This window comes from Solea solea, chromosome 1 (genome assembly GCF_958295425.1).
Source record: "Solea solea chromosome 1, fSolSol10.1, whole genome shotgun sequence".
Taxonomy (NCBI): domain Eukaryota; kingdom Metazoa; phylum Chordata; class Actinopteri; order Pleuronectiformes; family Soleidae; genus Solea; species Solea solea.
In genome coordinates this window covers 29,067,492-29,093,681 of record NC_081134.1, presented here as the reverse complement: position 1 = coordinate 29,093,681, position 26,190 = coordinate 29,067,492, and the positions used below count along the sequence as shown (strand labels likewise).

General features: G+C 38.9%; 1 protein-coding gene across 4 annotated transcripts in view; it reads left to right on the top strand.

Annotated features, from left to right (window-relative positions):
* The window catches only part of LOC131472318 (cadherin-6-like), a 113,255-nt gene extending 87,318 nt beyond the window's left edge, over positions 1–25,937 (top strand). For 3 of the 4 annotated variants that reach the window (XM_058649358.1, XM_058649376.1, XM_058649366.1), the window contains exons 8-11: positions 1,985–2,121; positions 2,738–2,859; positions 15,645–16,095; positions 21,786–25,937. In XM_058649358.1, coding sequence (XP_058505341.1) covers positions 1,985–2,121; positions 2,738–2,859; positions 15,645–16,095; positions 21,786–22,288 — 1,213 coding nt within the window. In that variant the 3' untranslated portion in view covers positions 22,289–25,937. The remainder of the gene's footprint in view (positions 1–1,984; positions 2,122–2,737; positions 2,860–15,644; positions 16,096–21,785) is intronic. The other variant, XM_058649384.1, reaches the window with a different exon arrangement.
* The last annotated feature ends 253 nt before the right edge of the window (positions 25,938–26,190 follow it).

The window sequence follows — 26,190 nt, the reverse complement described above, 5'->3', positions numbered from 1 at the left end:
GAGGCTTCACAAAGCAAGTGACCCAAACTCAGAAAAGTCTAAATAGTTGAATTACTGTTTTTTTTTTTCCAAAATACAAAGCTCAGATAATTGTAATATACACTCTCTAAAAATACTTTTATATACTGCAAAAAACACAGCCGACTACAGTGAAGGACAGAGGGGATTGCGTCCCAACCACTAACATTTCTCTAACCCTGCGTGTCCTTGGCCCCGCCTCCACCCGGCCGCCTGCCTGCCTGCTGAGAGCAGCACTTTGGACGCCCCGGTCAGGGCGGAGTGCGCCGTTATCCCTCCGTCATTAATCAGGGGAAGGGTTAGAGCCCAGCCAGCTGAATTATTGGGAATATTAGAAAAGCAATTAGTGAAGCCCACGGCCGTCGCAGATTTAACAAGGTTAGAGTTACTGTCGGCCTGGGCTCTGCGGTGGTGGTGGAGGAGCGGCGGTGGGCGCAGGCAGGCGAGGAGAGACTGTTTAGATAAAGACACTAAAACGGTTAATGCAGGAGAATCAGCAGGGAGGGGCTAAGGGAGGAGGAGGTGCATCGGTGCCGTGAGAGCCCCGGTTCATCGTCTCCCCTCGGGGGTCTCCTTCCTCTCACGCCGGCCCTCCTGATGTCTGCTACTCCATTAATCACACTGATGTATCACAGGAGTCTGAGAGGCAGAGGAAAACAACATGATGGGATAACCTGTTGCCTCTCTGTGTGTGTGTGTGTGTGTGTGTGTGTGTGTGTGGTACTGTTAAAACGTCAACATCGCCTCTTTTAGTGCGACAGCAGACTATATGTCATGTGTTAAAGCTCACCAGGGGCTGAACTCTTGCAGACAGTTCAGGTTTATGTGACAACGTTTAAAGCAAGCAGAAATCTGGAAAAAAAAGACATTTTGTCTACTTAACCAAAGTCTCACAATTGCTTTATCTCACCACGAGTCTGCCTTTTCAGACGAGAAACCAAACTTTGTGTCACGTGTGTAAAACCAAATTACTGTCCTTACACCAAACTCCATAAAGTAAACTGTCCACTGCTTGTGGAGAGACAGGAGCTGCTGGTCTGCTGCTGCCTTGTGTGGTCACTTTGTGTCACTGAGGTCAAATCAGAACCGAAAAGTCAGAAAATAAACACACATGAAGTTATTAATCGAGGCAGCTGCGATATTAATCGCTGATTTTCTCTATGGACTTTGATATAGGAGAGTGATTAGAACGGATTAGAGTTTGGAAGTAAAATATCAAAGTTACTGTTGCCTAAGAAATCCCATTATATAACAAGAATGTCCTCAGAAATCACATGACTTGCCTCGGGAACATGAATTATATCAAGAACTTGGTGAAAGAACCCTTGGACTTAATATTGAAGTGATACGATTAAAGAGGTAAAAGATGAAGGTTACAGTTACCTTATGAACATGTTTTACAGAAAAATGTCTTCAGAAAAAATTCTGGCACAGACAAAAATCTAATATTTTCAGAATGTTTTAAAAGAACGTTCACTTGGATCTCACTTAGGAAGTAAAAGACGGAGGTCAACGTTGCCTCAGAACACGATCGTTCAAGAACTTCTTGAAAGAATCCTTTCAAATTTGGTACAAACGTTCACTTGAGCCGTGTTTCCACCGACCACCAAAGTAACCGTCCCAAACCGTTCCCATTTTTTTTCTTTCGGTAATGGTACAGGCGAGGCTGGACCCAAGTCGAGTCAACTGATTGGGCAACAGAAAAGCGCCGCTCCCTTTGCGACTGTGCGTCTATTCTCAGGAAAAACAACCACAAACCGAGGAAATACAGCTACTGACCGAGGGCTTTACAGCTCCAAAGCGTTATTTTTTCATCGTCTCCTCGCTGCTTTTTCACACATGAGAAACCCTGTAATTGTGAGTGTAAACCAGGGAAAACAGCCCACTTCCACACGACCTGAGTGCACATGTTTAGCAGCAGACCTTGAACCGTGTTCACATGTATGTGTGTGTGTTTTTTGTGCAGGTACTCCATTGATCGGCGCACAGACATGGACAGAGTGTTCAACATCCATGCAGGCAACGGGTCATTGTTCATCCTCAGGGAGCTGGACAGAGAAGAGAACGCCTGGCACAACATCTCCGTCATCGCCACAGAGTTCAGTGAGTGCAGCCGCAGCAGAAGGACGACTTCTTCTTTTTCGTCTGCTGCTCCTTATTCTCACAGACAAATTGGGTTTTTTCTTTCGGAATAGATGGAACATATAATAGGCAGATACCAAACCTCTGAATGTTTTGTTGTTGAAGTGCTTGTTTGTCGCAGACCTGAGAAGAATTTTTTTTAACTTATTCCCTATTCCATTTTAGTTTTATTTGTGTTTTGTTGACAAATGTCTGTTAAGCAACCTTTTCTGACTGGGAAATGAAGTTTGTGTCACTTTGTAAACTGTAAACACACTCGCTCTCCCGCACCAAAGTCCATTGTGAAAATCGATTTTCACACCACATCACACAAGAGTTGTTGATCCACTGCTGCCTCCATCAGTAACTCAATATGTGTGATTAGGTGAATTCTGTGTTTGAAATCCAAAGTTCAGATTTACCCAAGTGACACAAAACTAACCAAATGAGGCAGAGTAGACCTGCAGCTCTTGTGTCCCTACAGGGCTAAAAACACAGGTTTTATCTATGGGGTTTGGTGCAGAAGAGTGAACTTCAGTATTTCTAGTGTAAAAAGGGCTCTTATTGCTTGACTAATTTCTACCTTTGTGTTTCCCAGACAACCCACAGCAGATCAGCCGTGTGCCCGTTTACATCCGAGTGCTGGACATCAATGACAACGCGCCGACATTTGCCACCAATTACGAGACGTTTGTGTGTGAGAACGCTAAGGCTAATCAGGTGGGTACGATAACATTAAGCTGTTGTCATGGTTTCATCTCCATATCTCTGTCAGAGGACGCGTGAAAGGCTTAGTATACTATGTTGTTTTAACATACTATACTATACTAATACGATGACTTTTTTCTCACATTTTGGACGACATACAATACTATGACATTTGACTGTGAGATAAGAGCAGCATGGTGGTGTAGGGGTTAAAACCAGTTAATGCTGTTGCTGCTGCAAGATTGTGATGGGTTTGATTCCTGGTCTGGACACGAATGCTGTCTATTTTATATACTATGACTTTTTTGACCGTTTTGGACGACATACTATACTATGACTTTCTTGAGTGATTATGGAGCACATACTATACTATGACTATTTTTGTCTCATTTTGGACGACATACTATACTATGGCTTTTTTGTCTCATTTTGGACCACATACTATGACTTTTTTGAGTGATTTTGGATCTATGACTTTTTTGTCTCATTTTGGACGACATACTATACTATGACTTTTTTGTCTCATTTTGGACCACATACTATACTATGACTATTTTGACCGATTTTGGACGACTAACTATACAATGACTTTCTTGAGTGATTTTGGACCACATACTATACTATGACTATTTTGACCGATTTTGGACGACATACTATGCTATGACTATTTTTGTCTCATTTTGGACGACATACTATACTATGACTATTTTGACCGAATTTGGACGATATACTATACTATGACTATTTTGACCGATTTTAGACCACATACTATCCTATGACTTTTTTGAGTGATTTTTGACCACATACTATACTATGACTTTTTTGTCTCATTTTGGACCACATACTATACTATGACTATTTTGACCGATTTTGGACGACATACTATACTATGACTATTTTTGACCGATTTTGGACGACATACTATACTATGACTTTTTGGAGTGATTTTGGACCACATACTATACTATGACTTTTTTGTCTCATTTTGGACGACATACTATGCTATGACTATTTTGACCGATTTTGGACGATATACTATACTATGACTTTTTTAAGTGATTTTGGACCACATACTATACTATGACTATTTTGATCGATTTTGGACCACATACTATACTATGGCTTTTTTGTCTTATCTTGGACCACATACTATACTATGACTATTTTGACCGATTTTAGACGACATACTATACTATGACTTTTTTGAGTGATTTTGGACCACATACTATACTATGACTTTCTTGAGTGATTATGGAGCACATACTATACTATGACTATTTTTGTCTCATTTTGGACGACATACTATACTATGGCTTTTTTGTCTCATTTTGGACCACATACTATGACTTTTTTGAGTGATTTTGGATCTATGACTTTTTTGTCTCATTTTGGACGACATACTATACTATGACTTTTTTGTCTCATTTTGGACCACATACTATACTATGACTATTTTGACCGATTTTGGACGACTAACTATACAATGACTTTCTTGAGTGATTTTGGACCACATACTATACTATGACTATTTTGACCGATTTTGGACGACATACTATGCTATGACTATTTTTGTCTCATTTTGGACGACATACTATACTATGACTATTTTGACCGAATTTGGACGATATACTATACTATGACTATTTTGACCGATTTTAGACCACATACTATCCTATGACTTTTTTGAGTGATTTTTGACCACATACTATACTATGACTTTTTTGTCTCATTTTGGACCACATACTATACTATGACTATTTTGACCGATTTTGGACGATATACTATACTATGACTTTTTTAAGTGATTTTGGACCACATACTATACTATGACTATTTTGATCGATTTTGGACCACATACTATACTATGACTTTTTTGACCGATTTTGGACCACATACTATACTATGACTTTTTTGAGTGATTATGGAGCACATACTATACTGTGACTATTTTTGTCTCATTTTGGACGACATACTATACTATGGCTTTTTTGTCTTATCTTGGACCACATACTATACTATGACTATTTTTGTCTCATTTTGGACGACATACTATACTATGGCTTTTTTGTCTTCTCTTGGACCACATACTATACTATGACTATTTTGACCGATTTTAGACGACATACTATACTATGACTTTTTTGAGTGATTTTGGACCACATACTATACTATGACTTTTTTGTCTCATTTTGGACCACATACTATACTATGACTATTTTGAGTGATTTTGGACGACATACTATACTATGACTTTTTTGTCTCATTTTGGACCACATACTATACTATGACTATTTTGAGTGATTTTGGACGACATACTATACTATGACTTTTTTGAGTGATTTTGGACCACATACTATACTATGACTTTTTTGTCTCATTTTGGACCACATACTATACTATGACTATTTTGACCGATTTTGGACGACATACTATACTATGACTTTTTTGAGCGATTTTGGACGACATACTATACTATGACTATTTTTGTCTCATTTTGGACGACATACTATACTATAACATTTTTGACTGATTTTGGACCACATACTATACTATGACTATTTTGACCGATTTTGGACAACATGCTATACTATGACTTTTTGAGCGATTTTGGACGACATACTATACTATGACTATTTTGTCTCATTTTGGACCACATACTATACTATGACTATTTTGTCCGATTTTGGACCACATACTATACTATGACTATGTTGACCGATTTTGGACGACATACTATAATATGACTTTTTGGAGTGATTTTGGACCACATACTATACTATGACTATTTTGTCTCATTTTGGACCACATACTATACTATGACTTTTTTGACCGATTTTGGACGACATACTATACTATGACTTTTTTGTCTCATTTTGGACCACATACTATACTATGACTATTTTGACCGATTTTGGACCACATACTATACTATGACTTTTTTGAGTGATTTTGGACCACATACTATACTATGACTTTCTTGAGTGATTTTGGAACACATACTATACTATGACTTTCTTGAGTGATTTTGGAACACATACTATACTATGACTATTTTGACTGATTTTGGACCACATACTATACTATGACTTTATTGAGCGATTTTGGACGACATACCATGCTATGACTTTTTTGAAGGATTTTGGACCACATACTATAATATGACTTTTTTTGTCTCATTTTGGACCACATGCTATACTATGACTATTTTGACCGATTTTGGACGACATACTATACTATGACTATTTTTACCGATATTGGGCAACATACTATATACTATGACTTTTTTGTCACATTTTGGACCACATACTATACTATGACTATTTTGACCGATTTTGGACGATATACTATACTATGACTTTTTTACGTGATTTTGGACCACATACTATACTATGACTTTTTTGAAGGATTTTGGACCACATACTATAATACGACTTTTTTTGTCTAATTTTTTGACCCCATGGTATACAATGACTATTTTGACCGATTTTGGACGACATACTATACTATGACTATTTTGTCTCATTTTGGACCACATACTATACTATGACTATTTTGTCTCATTTTGGACCACATACTATACTATGACTATTTTGTCCGATTTTGGACCACATACTATACTATGACTATGTTGACCGATTTTGGACGACATACTATGCTATGACTATTTTTGTCTCATTTTGGACGACATACTGTACTTTGACTTTCTTGAGTGATTTTGGAGCACATACTATACTATGACAATTTGACCGATTTTGGACGACATACTATACTATGACTTTTTTGTCTAATTTTGGATGACATACTATACTATGACAATTTGACCGATTTTGGACGACATACTATACTATGACTTTTTGGAGTGATTTTGGACCACATACTATACTATGACTATTTTGACCGATTTTGGACAACATGCTATACTATGACTTTTTGAGCAATTTTGGACGACATACTATACTATGACTATTTTGTCTCATTTTGGACCACATACTATACTATGACTATTTTGTCCGATTTTGGACCACATACTATACTATGACTATGTTGACCGATTTTGGACGACATACTATAATATGACTTTTTGGAGTGATTTTGGACCACATACTATACTATGACTATTTTGTCTCATTTTGGACCACATACTATACTATGACTTTTTTGACCGATTTTGGACGACATACTATACTATGACTTTTTTGTCTCATTTTGGACCACATACTATACTATGACTATTTTGACCGATTTTGGACCACATACTATACTATGACTATTTTGACCGATTTTGGACGACATACTATACTATGACTTTTTTGTCTCATTTTGGACCACATACTATACTATGACTATTTTGACCGATTTTGGACCACATACTATACTATGACTTTTTTGAGTGATTTTGGACCACATACTATACTATGACTTTCTTGAGTGATTTTGGAACACATACTATACTATGACTTTCTTGAGTGATTTTGGAACACATACTATACTATGACTATTTTGACTGATTTTGGACCACATACTATACTATGACTTTATTGAGCGATTTTGGACGACATACCATGCTATGACTTTTTTGAAGGATTTTGGACCACATACTATAATATGACTTTTTTTGTCTCATTTTGGACCACATGCTATACTATGACTATTTTGACCGATTTTGGACGACATACTATACTATGACTATTTTTACCGATATTGGACAACATACTATATACTATGACTTTTTTGTCACATTTTGGACCACATACTATACTATGACTATTTTGACCGATTTTGGACGATATACTATACTATGACTTTTTTACGTGATTTTGGACCACATACTATACTATGACTTTTTTGGAGGATTTTGGACCACATACTATAATACGACTTTTTTTGTCTAATTTTTTGACCCCATGGTATACAATGACTATTTTGACCGATTTTGGACGACATACTATACTATGACTTTTTTGTCTCATTTTGGACCACATACTATACTATGACTATTTTGACCGATTTTGGACCACATACTATACTATGACTTTTTTGAGTGATTTTGGACCACATACTATACTATGACTTTCTTGAGTGATTTTGGAACACATACTATACTATGACTTTCTTGAGTGATTTTGGAACACATACTATACTATGACTATTTTGACTGATTTTGGACCACATACTATACTATGACTTTATTGAGCGATTTTGGACGACATACCATGCTATGACTTTTTTGAAGGATTTTGGACCACATACTATAATATGACTTTTTTTGTCTCATTTTGGACCACATGCTATACTATGACTATTTTGACCGATTTTGGACGACATACTATACTATGACTATTTTTACCGATATTGGACAACATACTATATACTATGACTTTTTTGTCACATTTTGGACCACATACTATACTATGACTATTTTGACCGATTTTGGACGATATACTATACTATGACTTTTTTACGTGATTTTGGACCACATACTATACTATGACTTTTTTGGAGGATTTTGGACCACATACTATAATACGACTTTTTTTGTCTAATTTTTTGACCCCATGGTATACAATGACTATTTTGACCGATTTTGGACGACATACTATACTATGACTATTTTGTCTCATTTTGGACCACATACTATACTATGACTATTTTGTCTCATTTTGGACCACATACTATACTATGACTATTTTGTCCGATTTTGGACCACATACTATACTATGACTATGTTGACCGATTTTGGACGACATACTATGCTATGACTATTTTTGTCTCATTTTGGACGACATACTGTACTTTGACTTTCTTGAGTGATTTTGGAGCACATACTATACTATGACAATTTGACCGATTTTGGACGACATACTATACTATGACTTTTTTGTCTAATTTTGGATGACATACTATACTATGACAATTTGACTGATTTTGGACGACATACTATACTATGACTTTTTGGAGTGATTTTGGACCACATACTATACAATGACTATTTTGACCGATTTTGGACAACATGCTATACTATGACTTTTTGAGCGATTTTGGACGACATACTATACTATGACTATTTTGTCTCATTTTGGACCACATACTATACTATGACTATTTTGTCCGATTTTGGACCACATACTATACTATGACTATGTTGACCGATTTTGGACGACATACTATAATATGACTTTTTGGAGTGATTTTGGACCACATACTATACTATGACTATTTTGTCTCATTTTGGACCACATACTATACTATGACTTTTTTGACCGATTTTGGACGACATACTATACTATGACTTTTTTGACCGATATTGGACAACATACTATATACTATGACTTTTTTGTCACATTTTGGACCACATACTATACTATGACTATTTTGACCGATTTTGGACGATATACTATACTATGACTTTTTTACGTGATTTTGGACCACATACTATACTATGACTTTTTTGAAGGATTTTGGACCACATACTATAATACGACTTTTTTTGTCTAATTTTTTGACCCCATGGTATACAATGACTATTTTGACCGATTTTGGACGACATACTATACTATGACTATTTTGTCTCATTTTGGACCACATACTATACTATGACTTTTTTGTCTCATTTTGGACCACATACTATACTATGACTATTTTGACCGATTTTGGACCACATACTATACTATGACTTTTTTGAGTGATTTTGGACCACATACTATACTATGACTTTCTTGAGTGATTTTGGAACACATACTATACTATGACTTTCTTGAGTGATTTTGGAACACATACTATACTATGACTATTTTGACTGATTTTGGACCACATACTATACTATGACTTTATTGAGCGATTTTGGACGACATACCATGCTATGACTTTTTTGAAGGATTTTGGACCACATACTATAATATGACTTTTTTTGTCTCATTTTGGACCACATGCTATACTATGACTATTTTGACCGATTTTGGACGACATACTATACTATGACTATTTTTACCGATATTGGACAACATACTATATACTATGACTTTTTTGTCACATTTTGGACCACATACTATACTATGACTATTTTGACCGATTTTGGACGATATACTATACTATGACTTTTTTACGTGATTTTGGACCACATACTATACTATGACTTTTTTGAAGGATTTTGGACCACATACTATAATACGACTTTTTTTGTCTAATTTTTTGACCCCATGGTATACAATGACTATTTTGACCGATTTTGGACGACATACTATACTATGACTATTTTGTCTCATTTTGGACCACATACTAAACTATGACTATTTTGTCTCATTTTGGACCACATACTATACTATGACTATTTTGTCCGATTTTGGACCACATACTATACTATGACTATGTTGACCGATTTTGGACGACATACTATGCTATGACTATTTTTGTCTCATTTTGGACGACATACTGTACTTTGACTTTCTTGAGTGATTTTGGAGCACATACTATACTATGACAATTTGACCGATTTTGGACGACATACTATACTATGACTTTTTTGTCTAATTTTGGATGACATACTATACTATGACAATTTGACCGATTTTGGACGACATACTATACTATGACTTTTTGGAGTGATTTTGGACCACATACTATACTATGACTTTTTTGTCTCATTTTGGACGACATACTATACTATGACTATTTTGACCGATTTTGGACGATATACTATACTATGACTTTTTTAAGTGATTTTGGACCACATACTATACTATGACTATTTTGATCGATTTTGGACCACATACTATACTATGACTATTTTGACCGATTTTGGACCACATACTATACTATGACTTTTTTGAGCGATTTTGGACGACATACTATGCTATGACTATTTTTGTCTCATTTTGGACGACATACTATACTATGACTATTTTGACCGATTTTGGACGATATACTATACTATGACTATTTTGACCGATTTTAGACCACATACTATCCTATGACTTTTTTGAGTGATTTTTGACCACATACTATACTATGACTTTTTTGTCTCATTTTGGACCACATACTCTACTATGACTATTTTGACCGATTTTGGACGACATACTATACTATGACTATTTTTGACCGATTTTGGACGACATACTATACTATGACTTTTTTGACCGATTTTGGACCACATACTATACTATGACTTTTTTGAGCGATTATGGAGCATATACTATACTGTGACTATTTTTGTCTCATTTTGGACGACATACTATACTATGGCTTTTTTGTCTTATCTTGGACCACATACTATACTATGACTATTTTTGTCTCATTTTGGACGACATACTATACTATGGCTTTGTGTCTTATCTTGGACCACATACTATACTATGACTATTTTGACCGATTTTAGACGACATACTATACTATGACTTTTTTGTCTCATTTTGGACCACATACTATACTATGACTATTTTGACCGATTTTAGACGACATACTATACTATGACTTTTTTGTCTCATTTTGGACCACATACTATACTATGACTATTTTGACCGATTTTGGACGACATACTATACTATGACTTTCTTGAGCGATTTTGGACGACATACTATACTATGACTTTTTGGAGTGATTTTGGACCACATACTATACTATGACTATTTTGTCTCATTTTGGACCACATACTATACTATGACTTTTTTGACCGATTTTGGACGACATACTATACTATGACTTTTTTGTCTCATTTTGGACCACATACTATACTATGACTATTTTGACCGATTTTGGACCACATACTATACTATGACTATTTTGACCGATTTTGGACGACATACTATACTATGACTTTTTTGTCTCATTTTGGACCACATACTATACTATGACTATTTTGAGTTATTTTGGACCACATACTATACTATGACTTTTTTGACTCATTTTGGACCACATACTATACTATGACTATTTTGACCGATTTTGGACCACATACTATACTATGACTTTCTTGACCGATTTTGGACCACATGCTATATGCTATGACTTTTTTGAGTGATTTTGGACCACATACTATACTATGACTATTTTGTCTCATTTTGGACCACATACTATACTATGACTTTCTTGAGTGATTATGGAGCACATACTATACTATGACTATTTTTGTCTCATTTTGGACGACATACTATACTATGGCTTTTTTGTCTTATCTTGGACCACATACTATACTATGACTATTTTGTCTCATTTTGGACCACATACTATACTATGACTTTCTTGAGTGATTATGGAGCACATACTATACTATGACTTTGAGGGATTTTGGACCACATACTAGGCTATGACTATTTTTGTCTCATTTTGGACGACATACTATACTATGACTATTTTGACCGATTTTGGACCGCATACTATACTATGACTTTCTTGAGTGATTTTGGACCACATACTATACTATGACTATTTTGATCGATTTTGGACCACATACTTTACTATGACTATTTTGACCGATTTTGGACCACATACTATACTATGACTTTTTTGACCGATTTTGGACGACATACTATACTATGACTTTTTTGTCTCATTTTGGACCACATACTATACTATGACTATTTTGACCGATTTTGGACCACATACTATACTATGACTATTTTGACCGATTTTGGACGACATACTATACTATGACTTTTTTGTCTCATTTTGGACCACATACTATACTATGACTATTTTGACCGATTTTGGACCACATACTATACTATGACTATTTTGACCGATTTTGGACGACATACTATACTATGACTTTTTTGTCTCATTTTGGACCACATACTATACTATGACTATTTTGAGTGATTTTGGACCACATACTATACTATGACTTTGAGGGATTTTGGACCACATACTAGGTTATGACTATTTTTGTCTCATTTTGGACGACATACTATACTATAACATTTCTGACTGATTTTGGACCACATACTATACTATGACTATTTTGTCTCATTTTGGACCACATACTATACTATGACTTTCTTGAGTGATTATGGAGCACATACTATACTATGACTTTGAGGGATTTTGGACCACATACTAGGCTATGACTATTTTTGTCTCATTTTGGACGACATACTATACTATGACTATTTTGACCGATTTTGGACCGCATACTATACTATGACTTTCTTGAGTGATTTTGGACCACATACTATACTATGACTATTTTGATCGATTTTGGACCACATACTTTACTATGACTATTTTGACCGATTTTGGACCACATACTATACTATGACTTTTTTGACCGATTTTGGACGACATACTATACTATGACTTTTTTGTCTCATTTTGGACCACATACTATACTATGACTATTTTGACCGATTTTGGACCACATACTATACTATGACTATTTTGACCGATTTTGGACGACATACTATACTATGACTTTTTTGTCTCATTTTGGACCACATACTATACTATGACTATTTTGACCGATTTTGGACCACATACTATACTATGACTATTTTGACCGATTTTGGACGACATACTATACTATGACTTTTTTGTCTCATTTTGGACCACATACTATACTATGACTATTTTGAGTTATTTTGGACCACATACTATACTATGACTTTTTGACTCATTTTGGACCACATACTATACTATGACTTTCTTGACCGATTTTGGACCACATGCTATATGCTATGACTTTTTTGAGTGATTTTGGACCACATACTATACTATGACTATTTTGTCTCATTTTGGACCACATACTATACTATGACTTTCTTGAGTGATTATGGAGCACATACTATACTATGACTATTTTTGTCTCATTTTGGACGACATACTATACAATGGCTTTTTTGTCTTATCTTGGACCACATACTATACTATGACTATTTTGACCGATTTTGGACGACATACTATACTATGACTTTTTTGAGTGATTTTGGACCACATACTATACTATGACTTTGAGGGATTTTGGACCACATACTAGGCTATGACTATTTTTGTCTCATTTTGGACGACATACTATACTATAACATTTCTGACTGATTTTGGACCACATACTATACTATGACTATTTTGTCTCATTTTGGACCACATACTATACTATGACTTTCTTGAGTGATTATGGAGCACATACTATACTATGACTTTGAGGGATTTTGGACCACATACTAGGCTATGACTATTTTTGTCTCATTTTGGACGACATACTATACTATGACTTTTTTGACCGATTTTGGACGACATACTATACTATGACTTTTTTGTCTCATTTTGGACCACATACTATACTATGACTATTTTGACCGATTTTGGACCACATACTATACTATGACTATTTTGACCGATTTTGGACGACATACTATACTATGACTTTTTTGTCTCATTTTGGACCACATACTATACTATGACTATTTTGACCGATTTTGGACCACATACTATACTATGACTTTTTTGAGTGATTATGGAGCACATACTATACTGTGACTATTTTTGTCTCATTTTGGACGACATACTATACTATGACTTTTTTGACTCATTTTGGACCACATACTATACTATGACTTTTTTGTCTCATTTTGGACCACTTACTATACTATGACTATTTTTGTCTCATTTTGGACGACATACTATACTATGACTTTTTGGAGTGATTTTGGACCACATACTATACTATGACTATTTTGATCGATTTTGGACCACATACTTTACTATGACTATTTTGACCGATTTTGGACCACATACTATACTATGACTTTTTTGAGTGATTTTGGACCACATACTATACTATAACTATTTTGTCTCATTTTGGACGACATACTATACTATAACATTTTTGACTGATTTTGGACCACATACTATACTATAACATTTTTGACTGATTTTGGACCACATACTATACTATTACTTTCTTGAGTGATTATGGAGCACATACTATACTATGACTTTTTGAGTGATTTTGGACCACATACTATACTATGACTATTTTGTCTCATTTTGGACCACATACTATACTATGACTATTTTGATCGATTTTGGACCACATACTATACTATGACTATTTTGACCGATTTTGGACCACATACTATGCTATGACTATTTTTGTCTCATTTTGGACGACATACTATACTATAACATTTTTGACTGATTTTGGACCACATACTATACTATGACTTTCTTGAGTGATTATGGAGCACATACTATACTATGACTATTTTGACCGATTTTGGACCACATACTATACTATGACTTTTTTGAAGGATTTTGGACCACATACTATACTATTACTTTCTTGAGTGATTATGGAGCACATACTATACTATGACTATTTTGACCGATTTTGGACCACATACTATGCTATGACTATTTTTGTCTCATTTTGGACGACATACTATACTATAACATTTTTGACTGATTTTGGACCACATACTATACTATGACTTTCTTGAGTGATTATGGAGCACATACTATACTATGACTATTTTGACCGATTTTGGACCACATACTATACTATGACTTTTTTGAAGGATTTTGGACCACATACTATACTATGACTTTCTTGAGTGATTATGGAGCACATACTATACTATGACTATTTTTGTCTCATTTTGGACCACATACTATACTATGGCTTTTTTGTCTTATCTTGGACCACATACTATACTATGACTATTTTTACCGATTTTGGACAACATACTATACTATGACTTTTTTGTCTCATTTTGGACCACATACTATACTATGACTTTTTTGGATCATTTTGGACTCGATGTGAAAGTATATTGCGTTTCTCATGTGTGTCTTCCTGGTTTTTTTTTTAGAGGATACAAACTGTGAGTGCCACTGATCCTGACGAGCCACTCGGAGGACACCGCTTCTTCTTCAGTCTTGCACAGGAGGCTGCTGGGAAGGCAAACTTCTCTGTCCGTGATAACAAAGGTACAATGTCCTACATATATGTATATCTGTCATATAAATACAGAATTGATCACTGGACAGTAACAGTTTTTATTTTTTTAGACAACACAGCCTGGATCCTCACAAGGAGGAACAACTACAACAGCCTGCAGAAGAGCGTCTACCACGTACCTGTGGTCATTTCTGACGGCGAGTTCCCGATGCAGAGCAGCACCAACACGCTGACTGTGCGCGTGTGCACCTGCGATCGTGACGGAAACATGAAGCTGTGCAATGCCGAGGCGCTTACAGCGAGGGCGGGACTCAGCACGGGAGCCCTGGTGGCCATTTTGCTCTGTGTCGTCATCCTGCTCAGTAAGTGAATGTTCACAAAAGTCACAAAAAAAATGCACCCGGGGTTTTTCAAAATGAATTTATTTGTGCTTTAATCTGACAATGTAGGTGTTATTTAGGTCCATGAATGTTTTTATCTCATAGTTGTTGACAGATTTTTCCATCAGTCAACCTCTCACTCTCACTCTCCCACACCAAACCTAATAGAGAAAACAAAAAAAAATTCTGCGGTGCAATTTCGAGCGTGCCTGCTGTTCTTGCTGCCGATGTCGTCGGGTGCAGGACTTTTGCCGGTAAAGGAGTAACATTTGGGTGGATTGAACCTTCAAACTTGAAGTATTTGGACAAAGTGGTATTTTGGTGGAATCACCTTTTAAAACACCAAGTTTTAAAGGAGAGAGAGAGAGATTCACAAGCCCAGAAGTTTCCCATTCATGTGTATGGAAATTATTTGCAGTCTTTTGCTATCTTTGTCGCCATGGTTACTCGAAATGCTTAGAAAAGTCATAGTACACCATACCCGATCAAGCCGCATGTTTTGTGGGGGTTTTCTCAAAACTGTGGGACTAGTTAAGCACCAAAATACGGGCGGAAGAGGAAACGGAACTAGATTTCCGCAATTCCGTGCCGAAATTTCGAGTGTGCCTGCAGTTCTTGCGGCATGTGTCTTCGCGTGCAGGACTTGTGCTGGTAAAGGATTGAGTGGTATTTTGGTGGAATCACCCTTTGAAAGAGAATAACTCATAAACCCCTCCCACTCCCTGATGCCCCCTCCCCCTTCCGAACACCTGCGTTATAAAATCTAAAAATGTGGATTGAACCTTTAAAAGCATTTAGACAGAGTGGTATTTTGGTGGACTCACCCTTTAAAAACACCAAGTTTTAGAGGAGATAACAAGACGGATCAGAGAGGACTCAGACGCAGAGGCCTTTTAATTGTCTTTATTGGCACTCGTAAACAATTCTCAAGGCAGGTCCTCTTTACTGAGGAAAAACAAAAGCGTGGCTATGAAAACCTATAACAAATTGCGAGCGCAACGCTCTACAAGAGAAACGTTGTGGAACTATAAACGCGGAACAAAAAAATCACTCCGAAGAGGAAACATACTCGGACTAAGGCTATCATGTAAAACTTAGACAGAAAACTCTCCAAACGGAGGAAAACACGGCTCTAAACACTTCAAAACAAAAGCTAACTCAAAAGCACAATCCTAATGATTGGCGATCCTTACCCAACTAAGAATGAGATAAAAAACAAAACGCAATCTAAATGATTGGATCTAACTAATAAAAGGTAAGTCACAAGCCTAGTGATTGGAGTTCCTAAAAGGCTGTGAAAATTAACAAACAAAAAATCTCTCCCAAGGAGGAAAACAAAAGCTATAAATCTTAACTAAGGTATCAGCTAACAGGCTATGATAAGAAAACTTACAAAATAAAGCATCGCTCACCAAGAGGATCAAAAACTTGAGGATTCTGGGGCTGTGACGAGGCGCTATGGTGATCAGGCATGGACGAAAACACACTGGCACTGAAACAGGGGAACAGGGAGTTTTTATAGTCCACATGGCTTAATTGTCAGCAGGTGTGTGTAATCAGGGCCGGCAGAGGAGGGGGCGGGGCAAACTGCTGGAGTGACAGGAGAGAGGGAGAGAGAGAGATTCACAATCCCCTCTGTTTCCCATTCTCACAGAGAAAACAGCATGTTTTAAAGTTGTCATATCTCAAGAACGGTTGATGATAGAGATAAAATTTTTGGTTTGTGAGCGCCAGGAGGCTTTCAGCAGCTCCCATCTCTGTGACAAACGGGCGTGAATTGACAGAGAAATCACAGTTTTAAAATCACCCTCATCTTGATTTTCCACAACTCCAAAGCAGACATTTTAACATGGGAGTGAATTGAGACTGTGACCAGAGTTCTCTGTGCTTTGAGGTGATTTTAAGAAAAACTACAAGTCATATGAACATGACAAACACACACAGGGTTAGACGACAACCATGGCAACATTTTGATGTAAAAATTGTCTCTGTAGGTTGGAAATTGTGGGCAGGAGAAGAGTTTGTTTAGAAGTTTTTCTGATTATTTTGCTGGATCTTGCTAGAGTGTGTCACTCTAGCTCACACCTAACGACCACACACACACCCATTATAAAATCAGAAAGCTTTGAAAAAAAGTACAAAACTTAAACTGCGATAGTTCAAAAACCGTAACATGTATCAAAATGTCGACTTAGGTCAGAAAAGTCCCAAGTCTTGTGACCCGTTTAAACTTCCAACCACGTTTCTACGTTAAAGTATGACGACACTGTGATGCTCCAAAGCGGGCTTGGTTTTTCTCCAAATTTTGGCCGTTTCAATGCATTTTAATAGGGAAATTTGTGGCAGTTTTTCGCGATTTTTGTCGCCATGGTTACTCGAAAGTCTTAGAAAAATCATAGCTCACGATTCCCGATCAGGCCGCACGTTTTGATATAACTTGTGTTGGGGTTTTCTCAAAGCTGCGGGAGGAGTAGCGCGGCAAAAAACGGGAGGATGAGGAATATCCAGCGGAATAAACGCGCAGGATTACAAGATGTGCTCGCAGCACAATGCATTCTAGTGAGAACTCTATAGAGTTCTCACTAGAATGCCTTGTGGCTGCAGGCACATAATAAACGCCAGTATGATTACAATAGATGCTTGCGCTGCAATGCATTCTAGTGAGAACTTAGAGTCAAAGGGTTGTTTGACTTGCCTGCTAAGTCAAAGAGTAAGTTGTTGTTGCTGCTTTGACCTAGTTTCTATTGAGCAATAACCATCACCAGGTGTGAAGTTTCCTTGGCAACAGGGGAGTGGCCAACACAGCTGTACCAACTAGCTTCTAATCAGGTGTGCTGTAAAGAGCAGCACTGACTTTGGAGCGTCAGACTCCGATGACAAAGACCGAGGAGTCTTACAGGAGTCTAACGGGAGGCTAAGTTCCCCCTCACATTTGAGCACTTTTCCATTCCTGTTCATGTCGCTTCTTTTTTGTCATCTACCGTCCATCATTAGGAGACTTCTTTGATGAACTACATGTCCTCCTTTCAAACATCCCAGAAAATGGCCCACGACTTGTTCTTCTTGGCGACTTCACCCTCTAAAGTCACAGAAGTCATCCCATTTACTTCTTTTACTTTCCTCTCTTTCTCGGGGACTTGGTAATGTAACTGGGCCTAGCATAGCGAGATGAAACGTTGTATTGAGCTTACTTGCTCAAACAAAGTGTCGTTGCACTGTCTACATTTAGGTTCATATGATGTTAGTGGTGTCCATGCTTCTTAGCTTTCAGCTCTAGATGTTTTTGCTTCATCTAACCTGGCATTTCAGTTTACAAAAGTGGTTAACAAACAAACACAGCAGCCATGTGGTCAAGTAGCCATCTTTGATTCCACCATCTTGTTTTGTAGTCGACCTCTGACCTGTACACACACACACACACTGTATATAGTTACATTTAGTAGATATTCTTGTTGCAATATTTGATGTCTTTTTAATAAGTGTTTTCTAAAATACACAGTCTGATTTAATATTGCATGAACTCCACGTCATGTCTCTGATCATTTCTTCATATCCCACTCTTCCAATCTGATGCCCTTATCTCATCAGATACTGCACTTATTCGCGCTCTCTCTCTCTCTCCTCCTCCCTCATGCATCCCAACTCTGCCTCAGACACCTCCCTCTCTACTCTGTCCTCCTCTCTTGCCTCCCTCTGTCCTCTTACCTCACAGCCGCTTCGTAAGTCCTTCCCAGCCCCGTGGTTGTGCTGAGAGAGCCACGATACGGGCAGCAGAAAGAAAACGGAGGAAATCAAAACACCCTGATGTCCTGCTTTCCTATCATTCTCTTTCTCTAACCTCTTTCACAAAAAAAGTAGATGACATTTGCGCTTCTTTCTCAATCCCACCTCCTGATCTCATCACTCTACCAACCACTAATTCATCTCCTTCTCTAATAACCTCTGCCTGCCCTACCTCCTGCCCCCTTGACCGTATCCCTTCTGATCTTCCATCTCATTAACACATCTGTATCATCTGGTTGCTTTCCGGACTCTCTTAAAGAGGCCAGAGTGACCCCCCTCCTTTAAAAAAAAACCCACCCTCGACCCGTCTGAAGTAAATAACTACGGACCTGTCTCTATTCCTTGTCTATCCAAAACTCTGTAGCGTGCAATCTTTAATCAACTCTCCTCCTACCTTCACCGGAAAACAACCTTCTCGATCCTCTTCAGTCAGGTTTCTCCTCTGTGCTCATCCTCTTGGACTTTTCTGCAGCGTTTGACACAGTTAACCACCAGATCCTTATTTCCTCCCTTCAAGAACTAGGTGTCTCAGGCTCTGCACTTACCCTACTCTCGTCCTAACTTCAAAACCGAACATTCAGAGTAACCTGGAGAGGATCTGTGTCAGAACCCTGTCCACTGGGGTCCCTCAGGGTTCTGTCCTGGGCCCTCTCCTCTTCTCTCTGTACACCAACTCTCTTGGTTCTGTTATTCACGCTCATGGTTTTTCCTATCACAGCTACGCCGATGACACCCAACTCATTCTCTCTTTTCCCTGCTCCGAAACACACGTAATAGAACAGATCTCCGCTTGTCTGACCATCACCTGAAACTCAACTCGAAAAGACAGAGTTTCTTTTTCTCCCAAGAAAGGGCTCTCCCACCACAGATCTAACCATCACCCTCGACAACTCTGTGGTAGCTCCTTCTCATACCGCAAGGAACCTGGGTTCCAACTCCCTCCTGGCTGGTCTCCCTGCATGTGCCATACGACCTCTGCAGCTCATCCAGAATGCAGCAGCTCGACTGGTCTTCAACTTACCAAAGTTCTCTCACACTACACTGCTCCTCCGCTCCCTTCACTGGCTTCCTGTAGCTGCTCGCATCCGCTTCAAGACTCTAGTGCTTGCGTTCCATGCTACAAACGCATCCGGTCCAGCCTACATCCCATCTAAACCCACCCTGCTCTGCATCGGCAAAGCGGCTCGCTGCCCTGTCACTGAGAGGATCGCAGAGGCATTCACAGAACGCAAGACTGTTCTACCTCCAAAATGGTGGAACAAGCTCCCCATCGACATCCGGACAGCGGAAAGCCTCCACATCTTCCGCCGCCGACTAAAAACACATTTCTTTCGACTCTACCTCGAATAAGACGACAAAAAAAGCACTTACTTGTACATCGCACTTATGACTAGCACTTTATAGTTTGACTTACTCACTTCTAGCTCTTGTTTGTACCCAAATGCTTAAATGCACTTTTTGTAAGTCTCTTTGAATAAAAGCGTCTACCAAATGACATGACATGTAATGTAATGTTACACAATCTTGCCAAATGAGGCAGCAGTAGAGCAGCAGCTTCTGTGTCCCTGTGAGCTAAAATCATTAATTTTTTTTCAATGAACTCTGTGTGTTTCTAGCACACAAGCTAATCTGCTGCGTTCTTAAACAGCATCCCTTTAAGTAGCAACGGCCCCTGAGGAGGGAAAAAATACATAATGCATCCTTGTGGTGGCTGAAGTCTGTTCTACAAAGTCAGACAAAGTCCCTGAATATCAGTGAACACTTGACGAGCAACATCAGCAATTCCCTGCGGACCGTCAGTGGCCTTCAGCACAAGGAGAGAGAGCGACAACAGTAAAAGTCACCAAACTCTTGTAATGTGTTCCCTTTGTTTCTTCTTGTCCCTGTAGTGATCGTGGTGTTGTTTGCCGCCCTGAGGAGACAGAGGAAGAAGGAGCCTCTGATCATCTCCAAGGAGGACGTGAGGGACAACGTCGTCAGCTACAACGACGAAGGCGGCGGAGAGGAGGACACTCAGGCTTTTGATATCGGCACGCTGCGCAACCCGGAGGCCATCGAGGAGAGCAAGCAGCGGCGGGACATCGTCCCTGAGACCTTCTACCCTCCTGTCCGACGGCCCGTGCTGCCCCCGACCCGGGACAATAATGGGGACGTGAGGGACTTCATCAACCAGAGGCTCCAGGACAATGACAGCGACCCGACGGCGCCGCCTTACGACTCCCTGGCCACCTACGCCTACGAGGGCAACGGCTCCGTAGCGGAGTCCCTCAGCTCGCTGGAGTCCGTGACCACCGAGGGCGACCAGGACTACAACTACCTGAGCGAGTGGGGGCCGCGGTTTAAGAAACTGGCGGACATGTACGGGGCCGACGACAGCGACAGGGATTCCTAACGAGAAGCCGCAGCACAGACGCGGGCGAGGAGCGGAACAAAACACAAACGATTCTGGTGCATGTGTGGCGAGGAAAAACCCGGCACAGACAGAGGAACGGACACGGGGGTCTGTAAAGTGCTCTTTCTTCAGCTGCCGTCAATCACCTTTCAGTTGTTCCTCCGGTGACCAAACGTAGGCTTTGTGTGTCCAGTCAGTGTTAGTAGCGTTCTTACGAGGGCACAGTGAAAAGAGACTTAGTGTCAAGACTTCTTTTTTTTTTTCCTGTGTGTGTATATGGGAGTTGTACATGAGGCCCCAATATATCTATACCCACATTCTTCTTCTTCTTTTTGGTTAGATTTTTCCAAAGCTGCCTGTGATGGACGCGCAGTTTTTGTAAACCAACAGATACGCCAATGTATTTTTCAGTGTTTCCAGGACAAAAAAAAACCATGCTGCATATTGTGATCTTAGCTTGTGTACGTACGGTAACATGATACAATAACGCTGTACAGTTGTTTTTCTTTCTTTCTTTCCATCACCCAAATGTCCCCGCCCTCTTCCAGTAATGGCTGCCTACACAAGCGCCATGTGGTTTTGGTGTCACGTGGTGAAAAAGGGCATCGCGAACCGATACTAGATTGATCAATATTTTCGTTTAAGCTAACTTTAATAAAAATAAAACAGTAACTAATTCCCTGCTTTGCCCTGATGATGACGACGAAGCTACCCATCGGTATTTTACAGTCAACAAGTGTTGGAAAAGCGTGGACATCTTTGCGGACAATAGCTTGAAAGTTCGCTGGAGTTTTACGAAGCGTCAGGCGATTGCGTTACGAAAAACTGTAGTTGTGAGTTAAGCGAGGTAGCGTCATCAACTCAAAACACAAATACAAGACTCGATAAATGTGAAGTAGCGCAATTTAGCGCCAGAAACCAACACTCGTTTTGGTACAATGTGCAGCCGTTAGCATCAGTTAAGTCTGCCCTCTGGTGGTCGAGAAAGGAGTGATACTCTTATCTGTCGACACGTGGCTGATGCGCTCCAACAAAAAAGACTGTGTGGATTTGGAGCCACAACAAACAACAAAAAACCCACAAATATTTCACTTTGTCATTGCCGACAGTATCTGATTTTCATCTCCACACACAAGTTTTTAACATTCACTGTGCAGCGAGATGAAAATACCAAATATTCTCTCTCAGAGCTGAATGTCAATGCCACCATTTTTCTTACTCCTCGGTTAGAAAAATGAGGAACAATGCAACGCTGATAAAAAAGAAAAAGGAAATCAAACTCAGTTGAGAGGAAAATTCTGGTGTAGTTTTGACTTCTTTTTTTTTTTTTCTCTCTGCTGCAAAACTGAAACTTGCAACACGATGAAGGTCCAAGGAAGTGGAGCGTGAAACTACGGCGTGCAATCAGATTGGACCAAACAATTACCGTTAAAATTCATCAGGCAATTTTATTTTCATCCTATAAACGCTTTATTTCCTGTCTCCAGGTGATTGAGAAACAACTGAGCGGAAAAGTGGGACATTTCTTGGATCAGGGATTCCCAAAGTGTGGGTCGGGGGCCCTCAAATGGGTTACGGTTGATTTTTTTGTGGTCCCCAAACAATGTTTTTTGTTAAGATGTATGTGTATATGTTTAAATGAACGCAACAAGTGAAGTTGAAATTAATTTACCACAAACCCTTCTTGAAAATGACAGTTTGCCGTCTTTAAAAAGCGCGGTTCTGATATAGAATGTTTGGTAAACACCACTTTATGAATCAGGAGTTGCCTTAAATGGCCAACAAGTTTTTGATTTTAAGGCCTAAACGAGCATTTCCACAATGAAAATGCGATTTCTAACGCTGCACAGGTAAATGGAGAAGAACAAAACATTGCAAAAACACCAGGATTTTCCTCTTTAAAACCCATTTTCTGGTCTCTTCCCCCCCCCCCCATTACATGTATTGTACCTGTGGCTAAACATGAAGCTGGTCCCTGTCTTCACGCTCTCCTCCTCCTCAGCTGATTTCCTGTGGGACGAGAAAGCCTCTTCCATAAAGATGCTTATCGGGGGTCGCCTGACCTTTGAGGCGTGTGGAATAAGTTGCTTGAACCTGGAGGTGTGTCCTCTGCTCAGAGAGAAGGTCAAAACACATTGTCCTGCAGCAGGAAAAACACACACACACTCACATAACACTCGGCGTGATTTATGTCTCGTCCACACTACTGCGGATATTTTTATTTTCATTTATATTTTCCTCTCTGTCCACACAACTTTACTGACTCAAATACTAGACTGCAAAACAAGTATGCCAGGTGGCGTCAAAGTCTACATTTACTCTACTCTCTCAAATAGCAGATGTTTCGCAACTCAAAGTAAACAGATGGACGGAATCGTTCCTTCGCATTCATTCTGCCAATATTATTGCACATACGTAAACAAAACAATACCGCCAGAAACCACAAGGGGGCAGGGTTACCGACGATTCACTAAGAAGAAACACAAAGACATACATTATTACGTCGTATTAGAGAGTAGACACTCAAAGTGTGTACTGCCCTCTAGTGGATGGATTGCTTACACAAAAGAACATGGGTGGTTGTACCTCTCTGAAAAACCATTTCTAAGATTGAAAACACCATTTTTGTGTGGAACGAGAGACGGAAAAACACAGAGGAAAAGGTCCTTCTTTTTTGCAACAACATCCGCATCAGTGTGGACAAGTGCTGTAGGCTCCCGGACACAACATCATTCTCAAATTACGGTATAATCTCACCATGGATTAACAGCTTTGAAACAAGGACGACTGTGAAGGGGACAAGAAAAACTCAAGTCTCTGCCCTGACTTTAACGAAAGAGGCTGACATTGATCATACATTTGAAGCAGTAATAATAACAAAAAATGCCATAGTGCTACTTTTTCCCCTCTCTGTCCTGACATCAACAACAGTGCATTTAACAATCCAATTTAAAACACAGTTGGTCGGAGAGTTCTTTCTGCTGGCGTGTCGTGTTCACATGTTCTGCTCTTGTTTCCCTTTTTATTTTTTATTAGCTTTTCACTGGAGCTTTTGTGTAAGTGACCATCTCAGAGTGTGTGTGTGTGTGTGTGGCAGTGTCGCTATGATAAGCATTTACTGGCTTTAAAAAAAAAAGCCCTTTTACTATGTTTTTTTTCCTGCCTGCCTCAAGGTGACGCAAAAGCCTCAAATGGGAAAAATCAGCAGCAGCAGAACTCACCCATCTTCTTCCTCTCTCTTCATACAAGGACGTCAGCGCTGATGTTTCTTCATCATTATTAAAAAAAAAAAGACTTTGCACATCGCAAAAACGCACCCCATGTTTCTGTTCCTTCACATTTTTTCTCCGTACTACGTTAAAAAGGCGTCTAGATGGTGACTCCAGATACAGTAGATCTGTGGTTTGTTGATGTGTAGACTCAACGGTCGGTCGGTCGGTCGCGGCCTCCGCGGTTATTAATTATGTCGGTGACTACGTGATTGAGCAGTGGAGTTTTACGTCGATGTAGAAAACACACTTTATCGTGCGGGAGGTTTGTGGTAGTGGACGGGGAGGGGAGGGGAGGGGCCATTCATCGATCTGCTTTGTAAAACGTGATATTTTGTACTGAATATTTATATGACACAATTAAATATCTTTAAAAATCAGCCGCACAAGGTGTTGTTATTTATTTATTCTTAGACGGAGTGAAATTGACTTATTTCCCCACCAGGAAAACACATCATCCTCCTCCTCTTCCTCGTCGCAGGTAAGTTTTTATATCTAAAACAAATCTGTGTGAAAAAGAGCCGACGTGTCAGACAGTGATTACGGCAGCGGCTGTTGTTCAAGAGCTGGATCCAGAGGCGACGGCGAACGGAGGAAATTGTTAATTAGTCAATCTATAATTAAGATCTGCGG